This window comes from Panthera pardus, unplaced genomic scaffold (assembly GCF_024362965.1).
Source record: "Panthera pardus isolate Hobbes unplaced genomic scaffold, ASM2436296v1 HiC_scaffold_17, whole genome shotgun sequence".
NCBI lineage: Eukaryota > Metazoa > Chordata > Mammalia > Carnivora > Felidae > Panthera > Panthera pardus.
Genome location: NW_026526732.1, coordinates 60,825,469 through 60,849,924, shown reverse-complemented (window position 1 = coordinate 60,849,924; position 24,456 = coordinate 60,825,469). Strand labels below are relative to the sequence as shown.

The 24,456-nt window shown below is 34.9% G+C and overlaps 2 protein-coding genes across 4 annotated transcripts in view; both read right to left on the bottom strand.

Moving 5' to 3' along the window:
- Positions 1-24,456, bottom strand: part of ASCC3 (activating signal cointegrator 1 complex subunit 3) — a 359,800-nt gene that overhangs the window by 217,643 nt on the left and 117,701 nt on the right. For all 3 annotated transcript variants that reach the window (XM_019442967.2, XM_019442970.2, XM_053904622.1), the window contains exon 11: positions 4,083-4,247. In XM_019442967.2, coding sequence (XP_019298512.2) covers positions 4,083-4,247 — 165 coding nt within the window. The remainder of the gene's footprint in view (positions 1-4,082; positions 4,248-24,456) is intronic.
- LOC109263464 (ubiquitin-conjugating enzyme E2 D3) lies at positions 287-1,547 on the bottom strand. The gene has a single exon (XM_019442972.2). It carries the CDS (start codon positions 1,325-1,327, stop codon positions 884-886), a length of 444 nt encoding a protein of 147 aa, XP_019298517.1. The 5' UTR covers positions 1,328-1,547; the 3' UTR covers positions 287-883.

Here is a 24,456-nt window from a genome sequence, read left to right as displayed (position 1 = left end):
AATCTCATGTCTTTTTAAGCATCTTTTCTCTAATGCTCAGTATTTTTATTTCTTTTTTTTTTTTTTTGGTTTATGCAACTTTATTGAAGAAAAATAAATCAATTACTAGCAGAGCTATTAGTTGATCACTCATCCATTGACAACTTGCATCATTTATTCAGTGCTATATTAAACAGTGTATTGGAAGATAGATTAACTAATAGCTCCAAGCCTCCTAACAATTTAAATGAGAATTACAAAATGTTTGAGACCCTATTTTGGAATACAAAGGGTGTTTGACTTCCAATTTCCATTCTCTGTAGAACAAGAACAGGTCATTCCTTTATTGACATGCATAAAATACATCACATTTTCTGTTCTGCTGATGCTATAAATTCAATACCAATTCTCCAGCCACATCAGTTATGAGCATAAAGTATATCATGTAACCTCAAATCTCTAACAGTGGAAGGCTTAAAAAAGACTGGATGCTAGAATAATGCTGCTTCCTTTGATGTGACAACTGAGCATCCATCTCCCTCCCCCTCAGATGATTTCTTCAGCATGTTAGAGCAGTGAGGAATGGTTTTAGTCTCATAACCAAGTTAGAGTGAAGACATTGGCCACATAATACACATGCTCCATTTTTAAAAAAATTCAGAATCTTGGGCAACTGTTCTCTTGTAACTACTTTACAGTTTCTAAAAGCAGTTATTGTCCAAAGCTGGAAGAACTTAAGTCTTCTCAGATGAGCATGTGAATGAATGGAGGGAGGTAAACAAAAAATAAAATTAAAAAAGATGAGGTCTGAAAGGGGAGCAGCCGGATAAGAAAATCAAAAAAGGAACAGTAATTTAAAGTTTATTCCAGCTATAATGCAGGTTATTCTGACTTTAAGGTAGCATCACATGGCATACTTCTGAGTCCATTCCCGAGATATTCTGTTGTACTTATCTCTGTCTGTTTTATAGATCCGTGCAATCTCTGGCACTAGGGGGTCATCTGGGTTTGGATCACATAGCAGTGAACAAATGGATAAAAGAACTTTAGAAATAGTTAAAGCAGGAGACCACTGTGATCTTAGAATATCGAGACAAATGCTGCCATTACTGTTAATATTTGGATGATAAATTCTTGTTGTAAATGCAACCTTAGGTGGTTTGAAGGGGTAGTCTGTAGGAAAATGAATTGTCAAAAAGAATACACCACCTTGATATGGGCTGTCATTAGGTCCCATAATTGTGGCTTGCCAATGAAACATGTCATCCCCAACTGGACCTGCAGAACATTGTGCTGGAGGGTCACGGGCCAAATCACTAAGTTCCTTATTAATCCGTTTCAGCGCCATCGTCTGTGCTTTTCGTCTGGCTCCTCACTCTCCCGGTGTGTGCTCAAAGGTCCGGCCAAAACTCTTGATTATCCGGGCGGCAGGGAAAGATGGGTCTCTTCGTCTCACACCGGCTCTGCCAGACACAGGCGCAGAGGGGCCGGGGCCTCCCTCAAGCTGCGGCCTCGGCCTCCTCCCCGCGCGGCAGCTGGTGCCTCCCCGGCCCTACGGGGCTCTCAGTATTTTTATTTCTATCATGAAACGCTTTTTACAAATTTCTAAAAAACTCATATATCTTACTAATTTATAATAACTATTAAATATAAAATACATTATTTTACATGCTATTGTTACTCTGTCTCACATTTTAACTTTTTGGAGATGTCTTTGTTGGTCAGAAGTTTTTAATATTTAGACATCCACATGTGCCACATGTTCCCTTTACAACCTTTGGAGTTTTGCATTTTGCTTAGAGCTTCTCTACCCCCAAGGTTATTTAGATATGCTCTCTTATATTTTCTGTAATGTATTGAGAGTTTTGCTTGATATAGTTAAATTATTAATCCATCTAGAATTTTATGGTGGATTTACCAGATGGAAACACACTATTTTAAAACATTTTAAAATGCAGTATAACTTCCCATATACAGATCTAGATCAGAGCTAGTTAGCATATGAAATATAAAATAATTGATATCTAAGTAGTGATTGGGATGAGGAAGAGTGTTAAGGAAGAAGGAAAACTTGAGTGTGATTCCCAGTTTGGGGCTTGAGACTGTGAAGCCATATATAAATATGTAGGGAAGAGGGCAGAGCTTCTGACATGTTTAGTAAGAGATATCCATGGGATATTAGAATAGGAACGTACAACTGCATCTGGATATGGCCAGAAGTCAGAGGGTAAGATTTGGACTACATAGATTTAAGTGACAAAGGCAAAGAAGTGTTATTTTCCCAGGGTAAATATTCAGAATGAAAAAAGAAGATGGCAACTGACTGAGACTTGGAGAATGTAAACATTTCAAGGTTGAGTAAAGGAGACAGCAAGGGAGACCGTTAAGAGCAGCTAAGTAGGTGGGGAAAAAAAAGTCAAGTGAAGAAAACCAGAGCAGGATTGCATCATGAAGCCAAAAGGAATGAAAATTTCAAGATTGAGAAAATGATAAGTTACATCAAATATAAAAAATGAGTAGTGTGAAAAGGTAAAAAAAAAAAAAAAAAGGAATTGGTTTGAGGACTGCCTTTTCGATTTAATAAATGGCAATCCTGGTAAAAACATTTTATTACCTATGTTGCAACAATAAACAGATTACAATGGTTTGAAAGTCAAAAGAGAAACAGTGAATACAGATTAATATTTCCAGATGATAGGTGGCAAAAAGAGTTTTACTGAATAGGAGTTATTGGAGAAGGATAGGTTTGAGAAAGGTTTTTTGGTAAAAACGAGAAGGACTTTCCAGTTCTTTTAAGCTGAAGAGACAGTGTCCACTGAGAGTGAGAAGTTAAAGATAACACAGCAAAGAAAAGGGATAACATACAGAGTAAAAGGAATGGGTCCAAGGCAAGCAGAGAAGGGGTCGCTAAGGAACAAGGGATAGAATGATGAATATGGATATGAGGGGGAGGGCTGAGGTTTATTCTGGGTGGTGAAAGGAAAGGCAAAGGATGGAAACTGAGGGACTTTAAGCATGAAGGACTCTACTTCCGTTCAGTAAACACATTGCCCTAAGAATGAGGCACGACAGGGTAGGGAAAAATGTGGGAGAAGTCTGGTGAAGCTTGGAAATGCTCGCTTTAGGAAAACAGAAGAAAAGTGGCTCAGAAGTTCCAGGTGATCCCAATGATGCAGGTAAATGCAGTCTATGAACGTAAAGCGACTTGTATACCACTATGTGATCTTCTTTGCTAGTGCTTAGCATCTGGCTAGAGGCATATATATGATTCAAATGATTCATGGATGGAATTATGCCAGATAGTCAGGGATAAGTTAAGTAAGTTAAGGTTACTGACAAAAGAAAAATTGGTCATGGTGTCCTGGCTATTTCAGAAAGAAAACAAAACCAGGAGAATATGGGTCAAAGACAATAATAAATGGAGAGTAAAGAATTAGAGTTCTTGATTATGTTGAAAAACTAGTATTCATCTATTTTCTACACATGTAAAATCTACCAACAAACATCATTTTAATACCCATGGACATTCTAAGACACTGTCTTTTCACTTAATGAAAAGAGAGGCTGACAGAAAATAATCACGAGACATTGGTAAACCAACTTTTGTTTGGACTATTTATGAATAGCCAGGAAGCTCTCAAACTAGAAATAGCGTGTACAGGTCTTTTAAAAAAAATGATGAAGATTATGCACATGAGGTGATTACATTTCATTTTATCTAGTATATAAGAAAAATTGTAAATTGTTCATATCTTTTCAGGGGGAAGAAGTGCAGACAGAAGAGAAGTGGATGAAATCACTAATATTTACCTGTGTTCAAATATATCTTAATACTGCTTAGTCAATATTAGACATAGCTTTGTGACAACAGTTTAGAAATTTTCCTGTCTTTATTTTGGTTAATTTAGAGAGACTTCAATAAAATAAGACTTGGAAGGAAGAAAGAGTACTTTTAATATGAAAACAAAATAGCTAAAGGTTTCTCCATATTAAATTATCTTTATTCTCATGAACAAAACATATTAATATTTTTTGAATGCTACATTTAAGCTTAAAAACTTACTCATTCCTCCAAAATAAGCTTAAAAATAACTTCCTCTTACCTGCCGTAAAGTACGTGCCACTATGCTTTCTAATACTGGTCCTCTATCTTCATGCAGCAAATGAACTTCATCAAGAATAAGGAGCTTTACAATTTGGGAAAGAGCTACGTCTCCAACACTCTTTCTTGTCACTACATCCCATTTTTCCGGTGTGGTAACAAGCATCTATAAGATAAAATAAATTTAAAAAGAGAAAGTATCACATGGATGATATAAATTTCACCTGTGCCATTCAAAAAGAAATATAATTAGCAGGCTTTATGCAGATCAAATAAAAAGTGTTCAAAATATCCTGGAATGATATCTAATTCACCGTAAACAATGTCACTTCAAGAGTGATATTTCACTCCTCTTAAGTTGTGATATTAAGCAGTTATTTAAAACTCAATGAAGATAGTCTGTCAATAAATTGTTATGAAGTTATGTTATAAAATACATACCTTCTTTAAAAAGTATCTTATGATATAAAAAACAAATGAGTCTATATTTTAAACTATATACACTGATGATGGCCTTTATTTGAAAAGAGACAAAGAAGTGAAACAAGTGTTAAAAGGAAATGAAAAGGAAACCAAGAATCCATTCTAGGAACAATAACCTGTTTATACCTATCCAAATTTGAAGGAAGCTTCACTACTAACACAGTTTTTAAAAAATTGCTCTTTAATATCAACTAATATATACAGTACTTTTATACCAAAAAGTAATATATATAATACATATAACTGGCACATAATGGTAACCCAAAGAGTGAGTCACTGAAGATTCTAGGGCATGCAGAGCAGGAGATAAGCCTAAGGCATTCATGTGAACTTCACAGAAGCAGACCATTTAACATGAAACTGTAATTATAAATCTCTTTGCTTGTCACATACTAAATTGTTTGCGTACTCTAAACTTATCCTGTTGCGAGAAAAAGATGACAAGTTTAATATCTTCTACTATAGTAATACTACATTAGGAAAGAAGCCAATGTGTGGATAAATCAAAGAATACAAGATAACAAATCAAAATCAAAGCTTTTCTTAGCCAGTAGATCAAGATTAGAGAGACAGATGATAATCACAATTCATCTGTGCTTTGAGGGGGTTGACTAAGATAAGGGTCAGGTTATTCTGTCAACATTTTTGTTATGTTATTTCATGCCTGATTAAGTCAGCTCTAGGGACAATAACTTTTTTTTCGATTGGTGCAAATTATGTATAAATTCTTATCCACGATCTAAATTTATCAATATGACCTGTTGCATTATTAGTGATATCACTGCTTTCATTATGAAATGAACTATATCGACCACAAAGTTTAGCAGCTAAACAGAACATTAATTAACAAACTATAATGAAACAGATTAAGCAATTCATATCAAAGATATGAAATACTACAAATCCAAAGCTACTTAGTTAATTTGCTAACGCTAAATGGCAATGTTGAGATCACATCAAATTTTATAGAAAAGATGTGCTGCTGCAATTAGGTATAAAAAGATGTCTAATAAATTCTGAGATCTAAAATAGGTAAAAAACATTCACTATGCATTAAAATCTCTTTCAACAAATTTAAAATGAACTTCTACTTTGAATAATGATAAACTTAAAATAACCCAGGATATATTAATATAAATATACCCAGGGATCACTTACTAACAACCCTTTTCATTAAAAGTCCTGGAAAACATGCTTATTTGTTTTCAAAAACAACAATTTCCTACACTGTATATTTACTATCAAAGTATAAAATAAGTAAGCTTATTACTTGCAAGTGTTAGGAAAGATACAGGATACACTTTTCAAAATTTTATTTAAATCCAAGTTAGTTAACATACGGTGTAGTAATGGTTTCAAGAGTAGAACTTAGTGATTCATCACTTACATATAATAACACCCAGTGCTCATCCCAACTAGTGTCCTCCTTAATGCCCATCACGCATTTAGCCCATCCCTCCATCCAACACTCCTCCAGCAACTCTCCACATATGTTTGCTCTCCATATGTAACAGTCTTTTATGGTTTGCCTCCCTCTCTGTTTTTATCTTATTTTTCCTTCCCTTCCCCTATGTTCATCTGTTTTGTTAATATGAAGCCTGGCTACCTACCTCAACATGAACTTAGAATATTATGCTAATACTTTCTTATAATTAACTTTCAGAGATAACAATGCGGTAACAAACTGTAAAATCAAATTTTTCAGATATCAAAAAGCTATACCAAGGAAATCTTAAAATCCACTTTAGCATTTTATTATACTTTACTTTCAGCATAATGAGAAGTGGCTTCATTTAAATTACTATTCATCACTTCAGTTCCCTGAACTTAAAACGGCTAGAACATAAAGTGTCACATTTGCTTAATGAATTGGAACTCATGCAAGACATTTCCATCTGCTCTTGTATCAGGGCATGGGTTAACTGTCAGCATTTTTACTGTCAACTTAAATTTCTCTAAATACATGTACTTATTCCCTCAGAAACATAAAAAATCATTACTTGAAACTGCTCCAATTTTATCCTGTCCACTGGGAAAATGGCATAGTTGTGATGCTATATACATATTACGATCATGCCAAAAATTCAGCCTATTGAGTTAAAATGCTCATCCATTTGACAAAAGAACCAAAGGAACTAAGACTTGCCAGAACCAATTAATCTAGTAACGCACTTAAACATTAATATTATTTTACCTTTTAAAACACTGTGACCTAAGGGAAGTCGCTTTATCTCTTCATTTTTTTCCAGCTTTGAGATATTGAGATGTAATATATGTAAATTTAAGGTGCACAGGTGATGATTTGATACAGATACATAATTCAAAATGATTACCACAAAAAGGTTAATGAACCCTTCTATCCCCTCACACTATTACATGTGGGTGTGTTATGTGTGTGTGGTGATAACATTTAAGGTCCACTCTATAAATAAATTTCAAGTATATAACACAGTATTGCAAATTAAAACTGGCATGCTATACATTAGATTGTCAGAAGATATTCATTGTATAGCCATAAGTTTATACCCCTTGACCAATATCTACCCCACTCCCCTATCCTCCAGACCTTGGCAACCACCACTCCACTGTTTAAGTTCAGCTTTTTTATATTCCACATATAAGTGAGAACACACTTGTTTCTCTGTATTGGTTGCTCTGTCTCACTTATTTTATTTAGCATAACGTCCTCAAGTCCATCGTGTTGTTAAAAAGTCTGAGTTACCTTCCCTTTTATGGCCAAACAATATTCTATTGTACATATACACTGCATTTTCTTTATCCATTCATCCACTGAGGGGCACTTGGGTTGTTTCTATGTCTTGGCTATTGTTGATAATGCTGCAAAGAGCATGGGGGTATATGAGGATGAATTTTGTCAAATGATTTTTTTCTGTATCCATTAAGATGATCGTATGATTATCTTTCTCTTTCATTCTACTAATATGATCCTCTCTTCCATTCTATTAATATGAATATGATCCAATATTAATATTTAGATTTTCTATTTCTTAATGAGTCAGCAGGTTGTATGTTTCTAAGAATTTATACATTTCTTTTAGGTTATCCAATTTGCTGATGTTTAATTGTTCATGATATTCTCTCTTGTGATCCTATGTATTTCTACAGTGTCAGCTGTAATGTTTCATCTTTCATTTTTTATTTATTTCAGTCCTTTTTCCTTAGTCAGTATAGCTAAAAGTTTGTCAATTTTGTTTATCTTTTTTAGTAAACCAGCCCTTATTTTGTTGACATTTTCTATTTTTTTAATGTCTATTTATTTCTGCTCTGATCATTGTTATTTCCTTTTTGTACTAACTTTGGGTTTAGTTTGTTCTTTTTCTAGTTCCTTGAGGTATAGGTTAGGTTGTCAACTTTTTCTGCCTTAATGTAGGCGTATCATAATAAACTTCCCTCTTAAAACTGTTTTTGCTGCATCCCATACGCACTTAAACATTACTATTAAAAACTTTCCTTATATCTGTATATAGTAAAATTACAGTGTTTAGTTTTCTATGATTGTATCATGACTATTATGAATGAAATCGTATGGTATTTCTTTCTCTGACTTATTTCACTTAATATTATACTCTATAGCTCTATCCATGTTACTGTAAATGACAAGATTTCATCCTTTTTTTGAGTGAATATATTCCATTATATATATAAAGTACCACTTCTTTATCCATCCGTCAGTGGACACTTGGGCTATTTCCATAGTTTGGCTATTGTAAATAATGCTACAATAAACACAGGGTGCATGTGTCACTTGGAATTAGTGTTTTTGTATTTTGGGGACAAATATCCAGTAAGTGTGATTACTGGAACATAGGGTAGTCCTATTAATATTTTGAGGAATCTTCATACTGTTTCCCACAGTGGCTCCATTAACTTGCAATCTCACCAACAGTGCACAAAGGTTACTTTTTTGTCTGCATCCTCTCCAACGCTTGCTTTTTCTGTTTTTTTATTTTAGCCATTCTGACAAGTGTGAGGTGATCTCATCGTAGTTTTAATTCACATTTCCCTGATGAGTGATGTTGAGCATCTTTTCATGTGTCTGTTAGGCATCTGGATGTTTTCTTTGGAGAAATGTCTGTTCATGTCTTCTGCTCAGTTTTAATTGGATTATTTGTTTTTTGGGTGTTGAGTTGTATAAGTTATTTATTTTGGATACTAACCCTTTATAGGATATGTCATTTGCAAGTATGTTCTCTCATTCAGTGGGTTGCCTTTTAGTTTCATTGATTGTTTGCTTTGCTGTGCAGAAACCATTTATTTTGATGTAGTCCCAATAGTTTAGTTTTACTTTTATTTCCCTTCCTTAGCAGACAGATCTAGAAAAATGTTGTTACAGCCTCTTGAGGTAGGCCTGTATTACTATAAACTTCCCTGTTAGAACCACTTTTGCTGCATTTCAAAGATTTTGGACCACTGTGTTTTCCTTTCCATTTGTTTCTATGTAATTTTTGATTTCTTCTTTGCTTTCACAGTTGACCCATTCATTGTTTAGTATCATGTTATCTAACCTCCATGTATTTGTGCTCTTCCCAGATTTTCTCTAATGCTTGATTACTATTTTCATAGTTTTGAGGTCTGAAACGATGCATGGTACAATTTAGATTTTTTTTTTTTTTACTTTTTTGAGACTTGTTTTGTGGCTTAATATGTGATCTGTTCTGGAGGATGTTCCACGTACACTTGAAAATGGGCATTCTGCTGTTTTAGGATGGAATGTTCTGAATATGTATGTTAAGTCCATCTGGTCCAGTGTGTCATTCAAAGCCACTGTGTCCTTGTTGATTTTCTGTATGGATGATCTGTCCATTGATTTAAGTGGGATGTTAAAGTCCCCTATTATTGTATTACTATTGATTATTTCCTTTATGTTTGGAAAGGAAACATATTTTATGTATCTGGGTGCTCCCATTTTGGATGCATAAATATTTACAATTGTTATATCCTCTTATTGGAATGTCCCCTTTATTATTATATAGTGCCCTTCTTTGTCTCTTGATAGTCTTTGTTTTAAAGTCTCTTTTGTCTGATAGAAGTATTGGTATGCCAGCTTTCTTTTGACATCCATTCACATGATAAATGTTTCTCCATCCCCCCACTTTCAATCTGCAAGTGTTTTTCAATTGAAATGGAGTCTCTTGGAGCAGCAATGGATGGGTCCTGTTTCTTTATTAACTTTGCAACCCTTTTGATTGGAGTGTTTAGTCCATTTACATTCAAAGTAATTACTGATATGTATTTATTGCCATTTTGTTACTTGGTTTATGGTTGTTTCTACTATCAAGTAAATTCTTAAAATGGGTCTTACAACTGATGAAATATGGTACATTTAGTTCAAAATGTTAGGGATCTATTAACTAAACTAAAGAGCAATATTCAAGAATGTTTGCTTAACACATCTTCTATAGTGACAACACTCAGACTGGAATTGTTACAAATCACATTCTAGTGTTATAGACTAGACCAGGCAACAGTTTGCAGGATTTTGGAACTCTATTTTCCTTTTTAAAATACATAATGACATACCCACTCAACCAAGAAGTTTATAAATTACATGAATGTTTTAATTTAAAGAATAAAGGTAAAGTGTCACAGGGTTTAGATTCAATAAACATACATATAATTACAGTTATACTAACCTCTGCTATACAAATGTCAGCTCTGATTGATGGCAACAGCCCCCATAATGGAATGTGACAGCTTGCAAATTATACCTGCCCCTGGGGACACTACAACAAATCAGTTAGTTCCAACTATTTCCTTTTCTACATTTTATGTTCTTTCCTCTCCCATCAATTAACATGTGTGAGTACATGCTCACACATGTAAAGCACAAAGTCTTCTGAAGTATGTAGTTTTATTTATGTCAAGGACCACAGCTTTCAATTATAAAATAAAAATATTAAGATTAATTGGAAAATCTTCAAGTACAGAAGTATTCTTACCTCATTTTTTTTTTTTTTTTGAAAGTACAGATATGGTCAAGCAAAAGCATAAAGAATGTAATCTAACATGTATCTTGGTGTTTTCATGTTAGCAAAAACACTGAAACTATTTTTGGTTAACATTTCATAGGTAACATTTACTAAATAAAGTATAATTCAATAAGAAATTCTGAAACCTTTGAAGGAACAGAACATAGAGTGCTGGGAAAGGGAGAAACATTTAAAATACTTTCTAGACTACATGTGTTTACAGCTGGAGTAGAATTCTCTTTGCAGCTCTTTTTGTTGATTGAAAGCACTTGCCAACAATCTCAGACCATACATACTTAAGTCTAGCCATCAGCATAAGCCTATAAAGAGTACAATGCTTGGTTACTCTAAAACTTAACTAATTATACTAACAGAGAAAAATACAGAAATTGTTATATTAGTGTGTATAAAAGCCATAAAGACCTTGCTCTCATCTCTAAATGCTTGTCCATAATACTCCAGTATTTCATTCCATTAAAATCTCATAGATGAAGGGTCTAAAACAATTTACAATGATTCCTCTTCTGCTGACTCATGAAGACAGATTTTTGACATGTGAATAATTTGTGGTAGAAACTTGTCCTGTGGTAAGTTCTATTCTGCATAACTGGGGTTATGACTCATAGGGAACAGGTTTCCTTGGTACTATAATGTTTTTTCTCTTTCCTGCCACATGTGCAAAGCTCAGTTTGAGGAGTTTCTTACAAAAACACTTTAAAATTTCATACTGCAATGCCAAACTACTAAAAGCTCAAAACTGATGAGCTAAAAAAAATGTATTTTGTAGTAATCAACAAAAATGATTCCAAATAATACCAATTTTATCTCTTCAAACTAATACCAGACATTCACTGTTGAGAGATTCTGCCAATTCAAGAACAATTAATCAAAAGTTTACTTGGGGTCTACTATTGGGCAGGAGAGACAGATGAAGGGAGGATTTTAAAATCTTAACAAATTACGGCAGGACATAAGCTGCTGAAAATTACTACAATTAAGAAAATCAGCTGTCCTTATTGAATACCTACTTCAATTATTTGATACCTTTCTATTTAGAAAAAGAACACAGGCAGGACATGTGTTCTATTTAATCACAAGTTATGGTTATCCAAAGGAGAGCTTCTCTACAGAAGTTTGTACATAACTGCATGTCTAGAGATAGGTGTCTGTGGTTAGGAATACAAACATAAAGGCAAGAAGTTTAGAAGCTTAAACGAGAAATGCAGCAAAGAAGAAATGTGGTCCAAACACTTCCTCACAATGATTTGGTCAACGATAGTGGGCAGCTGACCCCACTCAGTCAACTGCTGCTGCCTCTGCCCACCAGAGTATAAACTACATACATAGTGCCAATATGACTTCAGTGCAGATCCATGTGAAATTTTACATTTTCTGCATTTTTTTCTCCTATTCCTTCCATTTCTAAGAAACCTACAGCACCAAAAAAGAGATAAAAAAACAATTGTTTGTTATTGGCTTTGAAGTGACTTAACAGAAATTCACACACATACACTAAAATGGAGGCTTAGGAAAGTGATACAGGACAAAGGCAAATACGCCCCAAGCCAATATTGTATCTGTGAGGAAGCACAAAACCTGACTGTACACCTTCTTGACACCCAATTGAAAAAGAAAAACTGGGAGTGATCTCAGCAAAATAGTAGCATAGGAATATTGTGTTCGTCCCCTCCCCCAGAAAAATCAATTTGAACAACTATCTGTGAATGAAAATAACTTCACTTCACAAGAGCTAAGGATTCCAGGTGAGGGATTACAGCACATGGGTGAAGTACAGAAATAAGAAAAGATGCACTGAGGAGAGTAGGAAAGATAGATTCATGTCACCACCCATCCCCAAGCATCCCTCCTTTAAGCCCAGGCAGCCCAGTGCAGAGAAATTATTTCCCTCATTGCAGAAGGAAATAAGTGTCCATTTTTATCACAGACCCCAGAGCTGGCCTACCCCAGTACCAGGCCAACTCCACAGGCTTTAGATGCTCCTTGGGGGCTCCCGCAAACCTAGGCTCCTGGCTCACCCTAGCACCCATTGGCCCAAGCAGCCCAAAGCAGCATCCACAGCCCCAGGAAGCATCCATGGCACAGGCCACCAGCAGGCTTCTGTGAACCCTGGTCTATGTACACGCAAAGGTGCTAATCACATCATTAATCACAGAAATGCAAATCAAATCCACAATGAGCTATCACCTAACACCTGTTAGGATGACTATTCCTAAAAAGGATGCCAGTGTATGTAGAAGGAAAATGCTCCCCAAGTGATTTTGGTATTGCAACTTGAGTTAACAAAATTGGCTACATCTGTCAAATTTCTAGGACCTCAGGACTCCAATAGCCACTCTCTATTCAGTTAACTAAACTGTTTTGACCATACTATCCAGATTTCTTTCAAGCAAATCACTAGCCAAAATGATTTTACCACACTAGTGGCAATGGTTGGGAGGTGAAGTTATACTGTAGTTTAACCTGCATGGGGTATTTCCATTACCTTTACTAATTTATCATGGAGAAATAGCTTTGTATCTTAATTAGAATTTGTTTAATAATGCTTAATATGTTATTTTTTGAAACTATGCATTTTCCCTTTGTAGGAAGAGTCAATGTTGTATTTAGTGTTCATATCATCAAACTGCAAAACCTCAATCATTAATAGATATATTAGCTATAAGGAGTGGAGCCATTTTGGAGGTAATTTGGCAAAATCTCTCAAAATTTTAAATGCACAAACCCTAGGTCCAGCAACTCATTTCTAGAATTCTAATCTCAAAAAAAAAGGCCTACAAATCAAAGAGAATGAAATCTTGCCATTTGCAACTACGTGGATGGAACTGGAGGGTATTATGCTAAGTGAAATTAGTCAGAGAAAGACAAAAATCATATGACTTCACTCATATGAGGACTTTAAGAGACAAAACAGATGAACATAAGGGAAGGGAAACAAAAATAATATAAAAACAGGGAGGGGGACAAAACAGAAGAGACTCATAAATATGGAGAACAAACTGAGGGTTGCTGGAGGGGTTGTGGGAGGGGGGATGGGCTAAATGAGTAAGGGGCATTAAGGAATCTAGTCCTGAAATCATTGTTGCACTATATGCTAACTAATTTGGATGTAAATTTTAAAAAATATAAAAGAAAATTTAAAAAAAAAGGTCTACACACACAAATGGACATTCATGAAGCTTTTTAGAAGGAAATAATGTAGATGTATACATACTGATATTAAGTTAAAAAAATATGATGCATTTTACACAAAGACACACAAATATATGAAGTATGATTCTGTTTTTAATACGCTAAAAGAAAATACACACACACACACATAGACACACACACACACCTCTGCATTCTCCAGGTGTTAAGCTGAAATGTTTAGGAGGCTTTTCTTAAACCATAATACCCTACCAATAATTCCCTTCCATAGGCTTCTCTGGCATTTCTGTGCCCATATTTTCTATCTCAGCATAGTATTTATTATACTATATTGCTTGCTTAAATATCTGCTTCCCTCAATAGACCCAGGCACTGAAAAGACAAGGACAGTGACAGTCTTGACAGATACTCTATCCACAATGTCTTAAAGTGTTCTGGCATGTGGTACATATTCAAGAACTGTTGGTGAATCATATTTTTTGCAGGTAATTATTACTCATAATACTGGTGGTAACTCTTCTTGCCTAATAATAAAATAGAATATTTCTATACTTAATGGTAGGATTTATACAATTTATGTTCCATATAGATACTTGGTTTAAAAGTTATGTTCAATATACTGTCACATAATGGATTTTGTGAATTAGCCAGAGGAATGCTCACCTCTCTAATCTATTCATGTACATTTACCAAATGGAAAAATCTCAAAACATATTCAAAGAAAGAGGGTCATTTACTGAGTCCTGGACAAAGAAGATGCTGCTCACCCTGTGCCTTGTGGGATGACAGTCCCAGTATCTGGATGTTATTTCCCTTCAATGAATGTTGTTGAGAAAAGATGAGACTTTAATAGCTCTTCATGGATTAAGTTAAGTGGCTTGAATCTCTGTCTTATTGGGAAAAGCAGAATTGTATTTCAGAGTATCACTCAAAGAGGAGTGAATATAATTTGAACATTCTGTAATCAGGACTTAGAGATTTTTTATAATGCTCCTCTCCTGCCCTCCCACCCCTATTCCACCAAGCCAACCCCAGGCCTTTCCCAACAGAACAGGCCAGCATTTCTGATGTCCCACATGCAATAGCTGAGGTGTCCTAACTTAATTTCCTCCAACCAAGAAGAAAAGTGGGTAGTCCTATTAATATGGACTGAAACTTTATTTCTATAAACACAATTTATTAGTACTTCTATCTAAGTATTCTTATGGGCATGTGTCACTTATCAATACAGTATCTCTGATACATTGTGCTTAATGAGAACACATTATCTTTCAGCGATGCCTCTATTAAATATTTATTGTGTATCTATCTACTACCAAAAATCTTAGTTTCCCTCATAATAAAATGAAGAAATAACAGTACCTACATATCAGTGGATTATAATGAAAATGGAACACATTAATATACATAAAATATTTAGGATAATGCTTGACACGTAATAGGGATCAATTAGATTTTCTAACATCATCAGTTTCATCCTGTGTCTTCTCACTGTAATGTACCAGACACTAAGTTATGTACTATGCTATGGTGAGGAAAGATAAAGGCAGACAGATAAAGCTCTTGATATCATAAAGCTTACATTGTAATGCAGGTGGAGTGGTAGTAGGTAATACAAAAAAAAAAAAAAAAAAACAAACCTGTGAAATGCAAGATTTTACTTGTGATAAGGTACTAAAGACAACTTAGATATTATTCATGATGCAACAAATTGTTAGGAAAATTTGACCTAACCAGAGAAACCAGAAAAGGCTTTATCAAGAAAGTGACATTTGAGGGGCACCTGGATGGCTCAGATGGTTAAACGTCCAACTCTTGATTTCAGCTCAGATCATGATTTCACAGGTTTGTGGGTTCAAGCCCTATGTTGGGTTCCGTGCTGACAGTTCAGAGCCTGTTAGGGATTCTCTCAATCCCTCTCTCTCTCTGTCCCTCCCCCACTTGCACATGCTCTGTCTCTCTCAGCAATAAACTTTAAAAAAGGAACCAATATTTGATTTAACATCTAAAAGATGAAAGGCAATTAATGAGGTGAAGGAGAAAAAGAGAGTTACAGGCAGAAGCAGAGCATGTACATAGAGCATGTGGGGGACAACATGGATGGAAGAGAGTAAAGACAGGAAGAGTAAAGGGCTGGGCACAGAGGCTGAGAGGACTGAAGTTTGGTGGGAAAGAGATGGGAAGAGTCAGATGATGCATAGCCTTTCAGCTACCTCTAGCTACTCTTCACACTGTAGAGCAGCCTGGAAAACTATTAGTGGCTTTCTTTTCCTTCCTTTCTCTTATCTCGTCTTGTCTACTCCCTCCCTCCTTCCCTTCCTTCCTTCCTTCCTTCCTTCCTTCCTTCCTTCCTTCCTTCTTTCCTTCCTTCCTTCCTTCTATTCATTCACTCATTCATTCATTCATTCTGATTTTTCTTTAACATTTATTTATTTTTAAGAGACAGAGAGAGACAGAGCATGAGCAGGGGAGGGGCAGAAAGAGAGGGAGACACAGGATCCAAAGCAGGCTCCAGGCTCTGAGTTGTCAGCACAGAACCCGACATGGGGCTCAAACCCATGAACCACAAGATCATCACCTGAGCCAAAGCCGGACACCTAACTGACTGAGCCCAGGTGCCCCTCATTCGTTCATTTTGGATTGTTGTTTTTCATAGGAGAGGGTATGGGAGTGAAAAGGGAAGGATGAAACAGATGAGACTGCATTTCTGGCAACTTAAGGGGAAAGAATAGAAGGGAGCAAGTTGGGTGCTGGTACCCCAGTTAGAATACTAGAGAAGGAATCAAGGTGAGAGATGATAGAGGCATTAGTGAAGGAAGCATTAGTGAAGATGGAGAGGATATGGATGAATGTGAGAAACACATAGGAGATAAAATAAAAAATTAATAAGAACTGGTGCTGGATTGACTGTATTCACCTTACATTTATTTTTTTTTAATTTTTTTTTAACGTTTACTTATTTTTGAGACAGAGAGAGACAGAGCATAAACAGGGGAGGGTCAGAGAGAGAGGGAGACACAGAATCTGAAACAGGCTCCAGGCTCTGAGCTGTCAGCACAGAGCCCGACGCGGGGCTCGAACTCACGGACCGCGAGATCATGACCTGAGCCGAAGTCGGACGCTCAACCGACTGAGCCACCCAGGTGCCCCAACCTTACATTTAAATATGGAGTATATTTAAGCATTATCTTTCCCCAGAGAAAAGTAATGTAAAAATATATTCTGCTGAAAATTTCCCATGTGTCAGGTATTTTACATCTCTCTGCTCTCTTCCTGGTTCAGGATGAAATAATCACAAATGAAACATTAAGAAATAGTTAATATAGCTACAAGTTACCCTCTGAGAAAAATTTTCAAACTTGGTTTGAAAATATAACATAAGAAAATTAAAGTTGGTTAGCCTCTTCATCTTTTCTAGGCCCATTAGCTGCCATACTGTTACTTATGCAACAAACTACTTTTTACAGATTTACCTCAATAGCTGTAGGATAACAGTTGAGGTTAAAAAACAAACAAACAAACAAACAAACAAAAACAAGATATAAAGGAATACTAGAGGGGTGCCTGGGTGGCTCAGTCGGTTAAGTGTCTGACTTTGGCTCAGGTCATGATCTCGCGGTCCGTGAGTTTGAGCCCCACGTCGGGCTCTGGGCTGACAGCTCAGAGCCTGGAGCCTGTTTCAGATTCTGTGTCTCCTCTCTCTGACCCTCCCCCATTTATGCTCTGTCTCTCCCTGTCTCAAAAATAAATAAACGTTTAAAAAAAAAAAAAAAAGGAATACTAGAAACTGAGGCCTGTTTTTATTAAAAATAATTAGTTATTCAAAAATTTTAAATGTAGGTTTCACTGGATAGCCTTTGAAAATTAAAGAAAAACACCCACTTTAAGGGACGCGCAATTACAAAAGACCATAGATAAAACATCCTTTAATATTCAGTACATCTCATATTTCTGAGGAAGATAAAAGTAATTTTTCACAATGATATTAATGTTTGTGGTTAGCGAGTTCCCATCTTACAGGTGGCAGGATTTTTCTGAAATTTAATGAGTAAAAGAAGACTTAGAATCAGCCTCATAAATATTGAACATTTATTTTTGCTTCCTTGTTTATAGGGAAAGTAGATTGTTTCTAAGCATGCTATGCAGTGTATTATTTTACAATAATATACATTGTTATATTTTACTTTAAGAGAAAGAAAACACGAAGCTTTTTATTGGTTTTTGCTCTGTATTTGGGTAAGTTAGCATGATAAACTTTGCAGTTAGTGCTCTTGAAGTAATTTAAAAATGTTTTCTAATACTTTGCTTTTTTTTACACAGTGTCCCATAAGAATATAAAACAATCAGGGGTGCCTGGGTGGCTCAGTCAGTTAAGCGTCCAACTTGGGCTCAGATCATGGTCTCAAGGTTCGAGGGTTCAAGCTCCGTGTCAGGGTCTGTGCTGTTGACTCAGAGCCTGGAGCCTGCGTCACATTCTCTCTTTCCCTCTCTGCCTCTCTCGCTCACAAATGAATAAACATTAAAAAAAAAAAAAAGAATATAAAACAATCACATGATAGAAACAAAAAGTAACTAAATTGTGGTATTAAGCAGACAAAAAGAAAAAAAGAAACGATTAAGAATAGGACACCCCTCCCCCCCTTCACTCCTGTGATACAATGAAACAAGCTATTTTTCTGCAAAGTAACACTCATGGATTAGGCAAAATTGTTATTCCAAATTTTTTTTAGTAAAGGCAAAGATAATTAGATTCCCAAGTGCTTTTAAATTATACTCTAAGGGTCTCAAATAATACATAATTTGCATCCACAAAACAGATTTTTATGCCTCAAAAATTATAGTTCTTTCAGGACTCCCTTTCATCCAACTATATTAAGAACAAAACAGTTAAAAACAGTAGTTTATACACAGAAGTGGGCTTTTTTACTCAAAGCATTTTAATATATTTTATGAGTAGCTGTTAAACCTTGCAAAAGTAAAAATAATACCTAACACTAAGAATTCCAAGATGCTTCAGAGTAATTTATAGCTTACTTACTAATAAAAGTAATGAGACATTCTTCAAAATAGAGCTCTCATTACTTCTTAATGGCATGTGCTCAAATGCAGGAAATGGTTGGCCTGGCAAATAATATTGACATTTCATCATGGATTTTAAAAGTGGTAGCTTTTTAATTCCATTATGTTTAAGCACATGGTTAAACCTTTTTAAACTAATCATTCTTTTTAGAGATTGGCTGCTTTCAGATTTCAAGTTCTATTCCCCTTTTTTAAGATCTCTAAAAGGAAGCTTAAAATTTTCATTTTGGTTATTGTTTAATTACACAAAATTAGAAATGAAAATCAGGAAAAAAAGACTAGAAAAAGCAAAATGTTTGTTATTAAAGGATTGAAAAGTCACTACTGCCACCAAAAACACACTAATTGTGTTTGTGAAGTCACTTGAAAAATTAAGCTTAAATACAAGAATCACCTTTCAAAACCAGAAAAGAATACTGTTGCTGTCTACTATTCTTATTCTGAAATAAGTACTTTAAAAAACAAATCCCAAAACCAAACAAATGAAGGCAAGAAGGGAAATAAGCAACATTATAACAAATATAAATACCACAATAACTTCTAAACTAAATCCATATCTTAGAATGTTTAGATTCATCAGAGACTAGGTTTTTCAATTGGCTTGAAAATTGCATCTATGCAGAAGTAGCTCAATGAATAGTGACTTCAAATGATTAGCATTCTTTACTGATTTCATGAAATAGGCACACAGTATTTTAGTGAGCTGGATAAATGACTTTATCTTGATGTCAGTTATACATGGCAGAAGTTCAGATTTTTACAAAACCCAAAGTTGAAACAAACTTTCATGCTGATAAAGTCTACTCTGTGCATCATTTCATTTCCTCTTAGTTTTTTATTCCATATTTCACTAGCATGTAGTTTAAATGTATGCTATTTTCTCTTAGCTCTTCATACCAAATAGAGCCAGTGGATGAGACAGGGAGGTGGGGGAGAGGTAATGATTATTATAAGTAAGCTATAAAACTATGCTGGATTTTCCAGAGCAAAATATAATTAACAGCAATATGGCAACCTCAGTGCCTATATATGTAATATAAAGAGACAGGGACTGGGGGGCGCCTGTGTGGCTCAGTCGGTTAAACATCCAACTCTTGGTTTTGGCTCAGGTCATGATCTCAAGGTTCGTGGGTTCGAGCCCCACATCGGGCTCTCCGCTGACAGGACAGAGCCTGCTGGGGATTCATTCTCATTCTCTCTCTCTCTCTCTCTCTCTCCCTCCCTCCCTCCCTCCCTCCCTCCATCTCTCCCTTAATCTCTGTCCCTCCCCTGCTCACTTGGTCTCTCTCTCTCTCGCTCTCACTCTCAAAAATAAATAAATAAACTTAAAAAAAGAGAGAGAGAGAGAGAGAGCAAGAGAGAGAGCGAGAGCGAGAGCGAGAGAGAGAGAGAGAGAGGGACTGGAAGTTAAGCTGGTTTCTAGTATGACTATAGTTAATGATAAAAAAGGATAACATCAAACTGATTTGGTAATGAGAAATTATGAAAAGACAAATCAATGCAAATGCCATTCCTAGTCACCAATATGAACATGTTAAAATGCTGGTCCTTACAGGGTTGTTTTGAAGTTTCAACATTATTAAGCATTTATGCCAATTTTTCAAAACTACTGAGCTATTTTATTTATATTATATGTTTTAATTTTTAGTACAGATTTCTAGCCAATCATGCACACTCTGATTTTTCTAATAGGAAAAGTTTAAAAACTGTAAATAAACATCCAAGCAAGAATTAAATAAACCATGTAATATACATACAATGTTGTATATTTCTGAGGAGAGAAGGCTCTCCAGGACCCTTGCAAACTGGAAACGGAGATTTCTCAACTGTACAACTGAAAATTGTATCAAAATTGCTTCAGTATCAAGGAAGCCTGACATCTGTAAACGTGTCCTTAGAATGAAGCCCAGAAACTGTAAGCCTAAATTCTATGACAGGGGAGTAGCTTAATAGTGATTGGTTTCTTTCTTGACTGCAGCAGGATATTCTGTATACTGAAACTCCATGCCCCTTAACAAAAGAAAAAGCATATGTATGCACATACACTGCTTCAGCTTCTGTTCTCTGTATTTCTACAATGCTTCCTTTAAGCACTACATTGTCACTGTCCAATAGAACTTTCTGTGATGACAGTAATGTTCTGTACCTGCATTATCTAATTTGGTAACCACTGGTGATTACTGAGCAGCTGAAATGAGGCTAGTGAAAATGAGGGAAATAAGTTTTAATTTTCTAAAATTTTACTTAATTTTAATTTAAAAAGTCACATGTGGCCAGTGGCCAGTATACTGAACAACACTGCCCCATATTCTCAATTTAGTAAATGAGGACACAATACAAACACATGGTTTGTACTGAATATGGCAGGTTTGTGTGTGTGGTCCTTTTCCAACAATCAGTAATCTACTTTGTATGATTATTTAATGTCATGCAAACTATTTGCAAAGACACATCACCAAAGAAGACATACAGATGCCAAAAGGCACATGAAAAGATGCCTAACATCATTAAATGTCATTACATTATTATAGATATATATCTACTGACATGAATCATTGTTTATGGTATATTGTCAAATAAAACAAATAAAGCAATTTACTTGTATGGTTTTATTAAAAGAAAGCTAATGCCTATTAAGAACTTATATACCAAGCACTGTTCTAAACAATTCACATGTATAAAATGAATTAACTCTCATGTACCACTATGCCATACTGCCTTTTATTAAATATATGAATATACCTTAGCACAAGAATGAAAAATGGAAAGTATGTACTTGTAATAACTTGTGATTGGATATGTTATTTTTGGCTATTTTTAAATTTCTTGTAATGAAAGAATATGTGTTACAATGAGATAAAAACAATAAAAAATGTAAAGAAATTAAATACTTAGGATCTGTAATTCTAGGGTGTTGTGGGCAATTTTCCCCTACTTTTCAAAAAATTTTGAATCTCTTTTCAGTCAGTGTTGCACTGCCATTATAATAGTGTTTTTCAGAGGCCTCAAGGTCTGCAAAATAATTCAAAATAAACAGCTGTTATCTCCCACTTACCACTTTTATAAACTGTTCTTTCTCTACTCTATGGATACTAGATAAAATTGCATAATAACAGGAAGAGTTAGCAAAAACTAAGCAAAACATATAGAATTTATTTGAAAATATACCCTGAAATAACCAAAACAACTCTGAAAGAGAACAAAGTAGGAGGACTCACAGGATTTCAAGACTTATTATATAGCTATAGTAGTCAAGACAGTGTGGTATTGGCATAAAGATAAACATACAAAATCAATAGAACAGAATTCAGAAATAGAGTCACACATATATGGTCAATTGGTTTCAATAATAAGTGCCAAAGCAATTCAATAGAGTAACTCTTACATACAATTTATGAAAATGTAAGCAAACCTGTAGTGACAGAAAGCATTTCAGTGGTTGCCTGGGGATGACAGTTGTGGAGGGAGAGTACAAAGGGGTGTGAAGAAACTTTTAGGGCTGATGAATATGTTCATCAATTTGATTGTGTTGATGGTTTCACTCGTATACACATATGTCAAAACTCATTAAATTGTATTCTTTAAATATGTACAGCTATTTTGTACACTACTTATACCTCACTAAAGCTAAAACAAAATGTTTAAAGACCAAGTGGTATACATGTATTAAATTTAACATGGTAGTATCTACTGCTTTCCTTAGAATACAATTATTATTTTCTTTTCTAGTAAGAAATTTAGGAATGAATCTCAAATTTAGGAATGAATGAATAGCTTTCATCCTTTAATAAAAAGAGGGTCAAACTGAACATAAGAGCTTTTTTTAAGCCAAGCTTTTAAGAGGTTTTCTCCAAGGATCAATTCCACAGACTACTGTTCTGCCAAAGGGAAAAGTCAAAGGATATTCCACTTACAGCCAAACAAGCACCATTCACATTTACTATCCTGTCATTTCTAAAACTGGGGGGAAGGTCACCACATTTTTCTCTTCTCTTTGATTGTTAACAGCCAGGCAGAGTTTGAAGAGTCAATGTAACATAAATCAAGTCTCTGGGGTTATTACTCGTGAAGTATAGTGGGTAAGGAGCAGACTTAAGAACCCAATAAAGAAGAAGAAAAGAGCTAACATTTGTTGAAGGCCGACTACGTGCAAAACAGTATCTTCAAAATATTTTTATATATTATATTAAATAACAATAGGAAAACATTTTGAATATTTTAGTTCTCTATAACTTGAAGGAACAAAGCACTGTATAATGAAAATGTTTTTAAGGCAAATAGGAATGACTAGAGGGCACTGGTATTATTTTTTCAGACTCAGCTTTTGAAGTTGAGGCCTGCCTTAAACCCAGGTGAATCCTGAATACAAAGTACTTACAGTGTTTAAGGTGATTAATCTTTGTTTAAAATATATAAAAAAGAAATATTTACAGTATACAAATTGTACAGCAATGAGAATTAAAATAGCATAGAAAATCATTTTTGGTTACTTTATTTTTTAAATATAGCAGTTCCAAGATTAGACTGCACTTAGATTTGAAGAGTAGAGGAAACAAAAAAAGAATTATAATTGGAATACGAATAACTAGATAACTCAGCCCAACCTACAAGTCTAGGGGAGGATATTATATACAAGCCTATCACACAACAATAGAAAAGACAAAGGAGACTTTTAAGGAGACTAGATCAGTCAATCTCTGGACATAAAGAAATATGAAGTCCATGCTGATGGTTAAAAGTGAAGAAGGATAAATGTGAATGTAAAGGATACCTTAACCTGAAGTCCATGAAAAATCAACACAAAATAATAAGAGAAAGTTTTCTTCTCTACCATATCAGCTAAGTTTCTTAGATATCCTAGTTTCCTCTTTCCCCTAAGTGTTCAGTCTGCCATAAGTTAGTGAGTAAATAAATGTTACTCTTAAGTAAAAGTCACCAGAAGTGTACAGTTAACTTAGTATATCCAAAAGGAGAATACTCTGTAGTTATCAAATGCCATGAAATATGAATTAATTGATATGCAAAAATATTTACTGGGAAAAATGTAACAAATAATATACAATCCACTTTCATTTTTTAAAGCTTTACATATTTGCCTAAAAAAAGATTAATATGCTAAACTTTGTAAATTTATGTATTTTTTAAACTTTCCTACAATGAGTATATTAACCTTTTGAAGGGAGAAAAAAATCCAAAGTATGAAAATTCTCAAACAAAATTAATATTTAATTCACACTGGTCTTAAAAAGCGCCACAGAGCTCCAGTTGTAAAACTGCGCAATAAAACATAAGGAAAATGACCTTTAGGATACGAAATGGCCTAAAATACACATCTAACATAACATATATCATACTATCTATAGTCATGCCTTCTAATGTTCTGGCAACCTTGATTATCCAATAACAACAAGCAATAAATATTTCTATGTAGTAATTTTAACCAAGGTTCAAATCAATGATGACTACAAGTACATTCAGTTTTCTTTTTAAAAATGATGTATGGTGGGGCGCGTGGGTGGTTTAGTTGGTTAAGCTTCCAACTTTGGCTCAGGTCGTGATCTCATGGTTTGTGAGTTTGAGCCCCACGTTGGGTCCTGTGCTGATAGCTCAGAGCCTGGAACCCGCTTCAGATTCTGTGTCTCCCTCTCTCTCTGC

What these genes read in the sequence shown, in the direction of transcription:
- LOC109263464 (XM_019442972.2), bottom strand. Translation starts at nt 1,327, where the DNA reads ATGGCGCTGAAACGGATTAATAAGGAACTTAGTGATTTGGCCCGTGAC.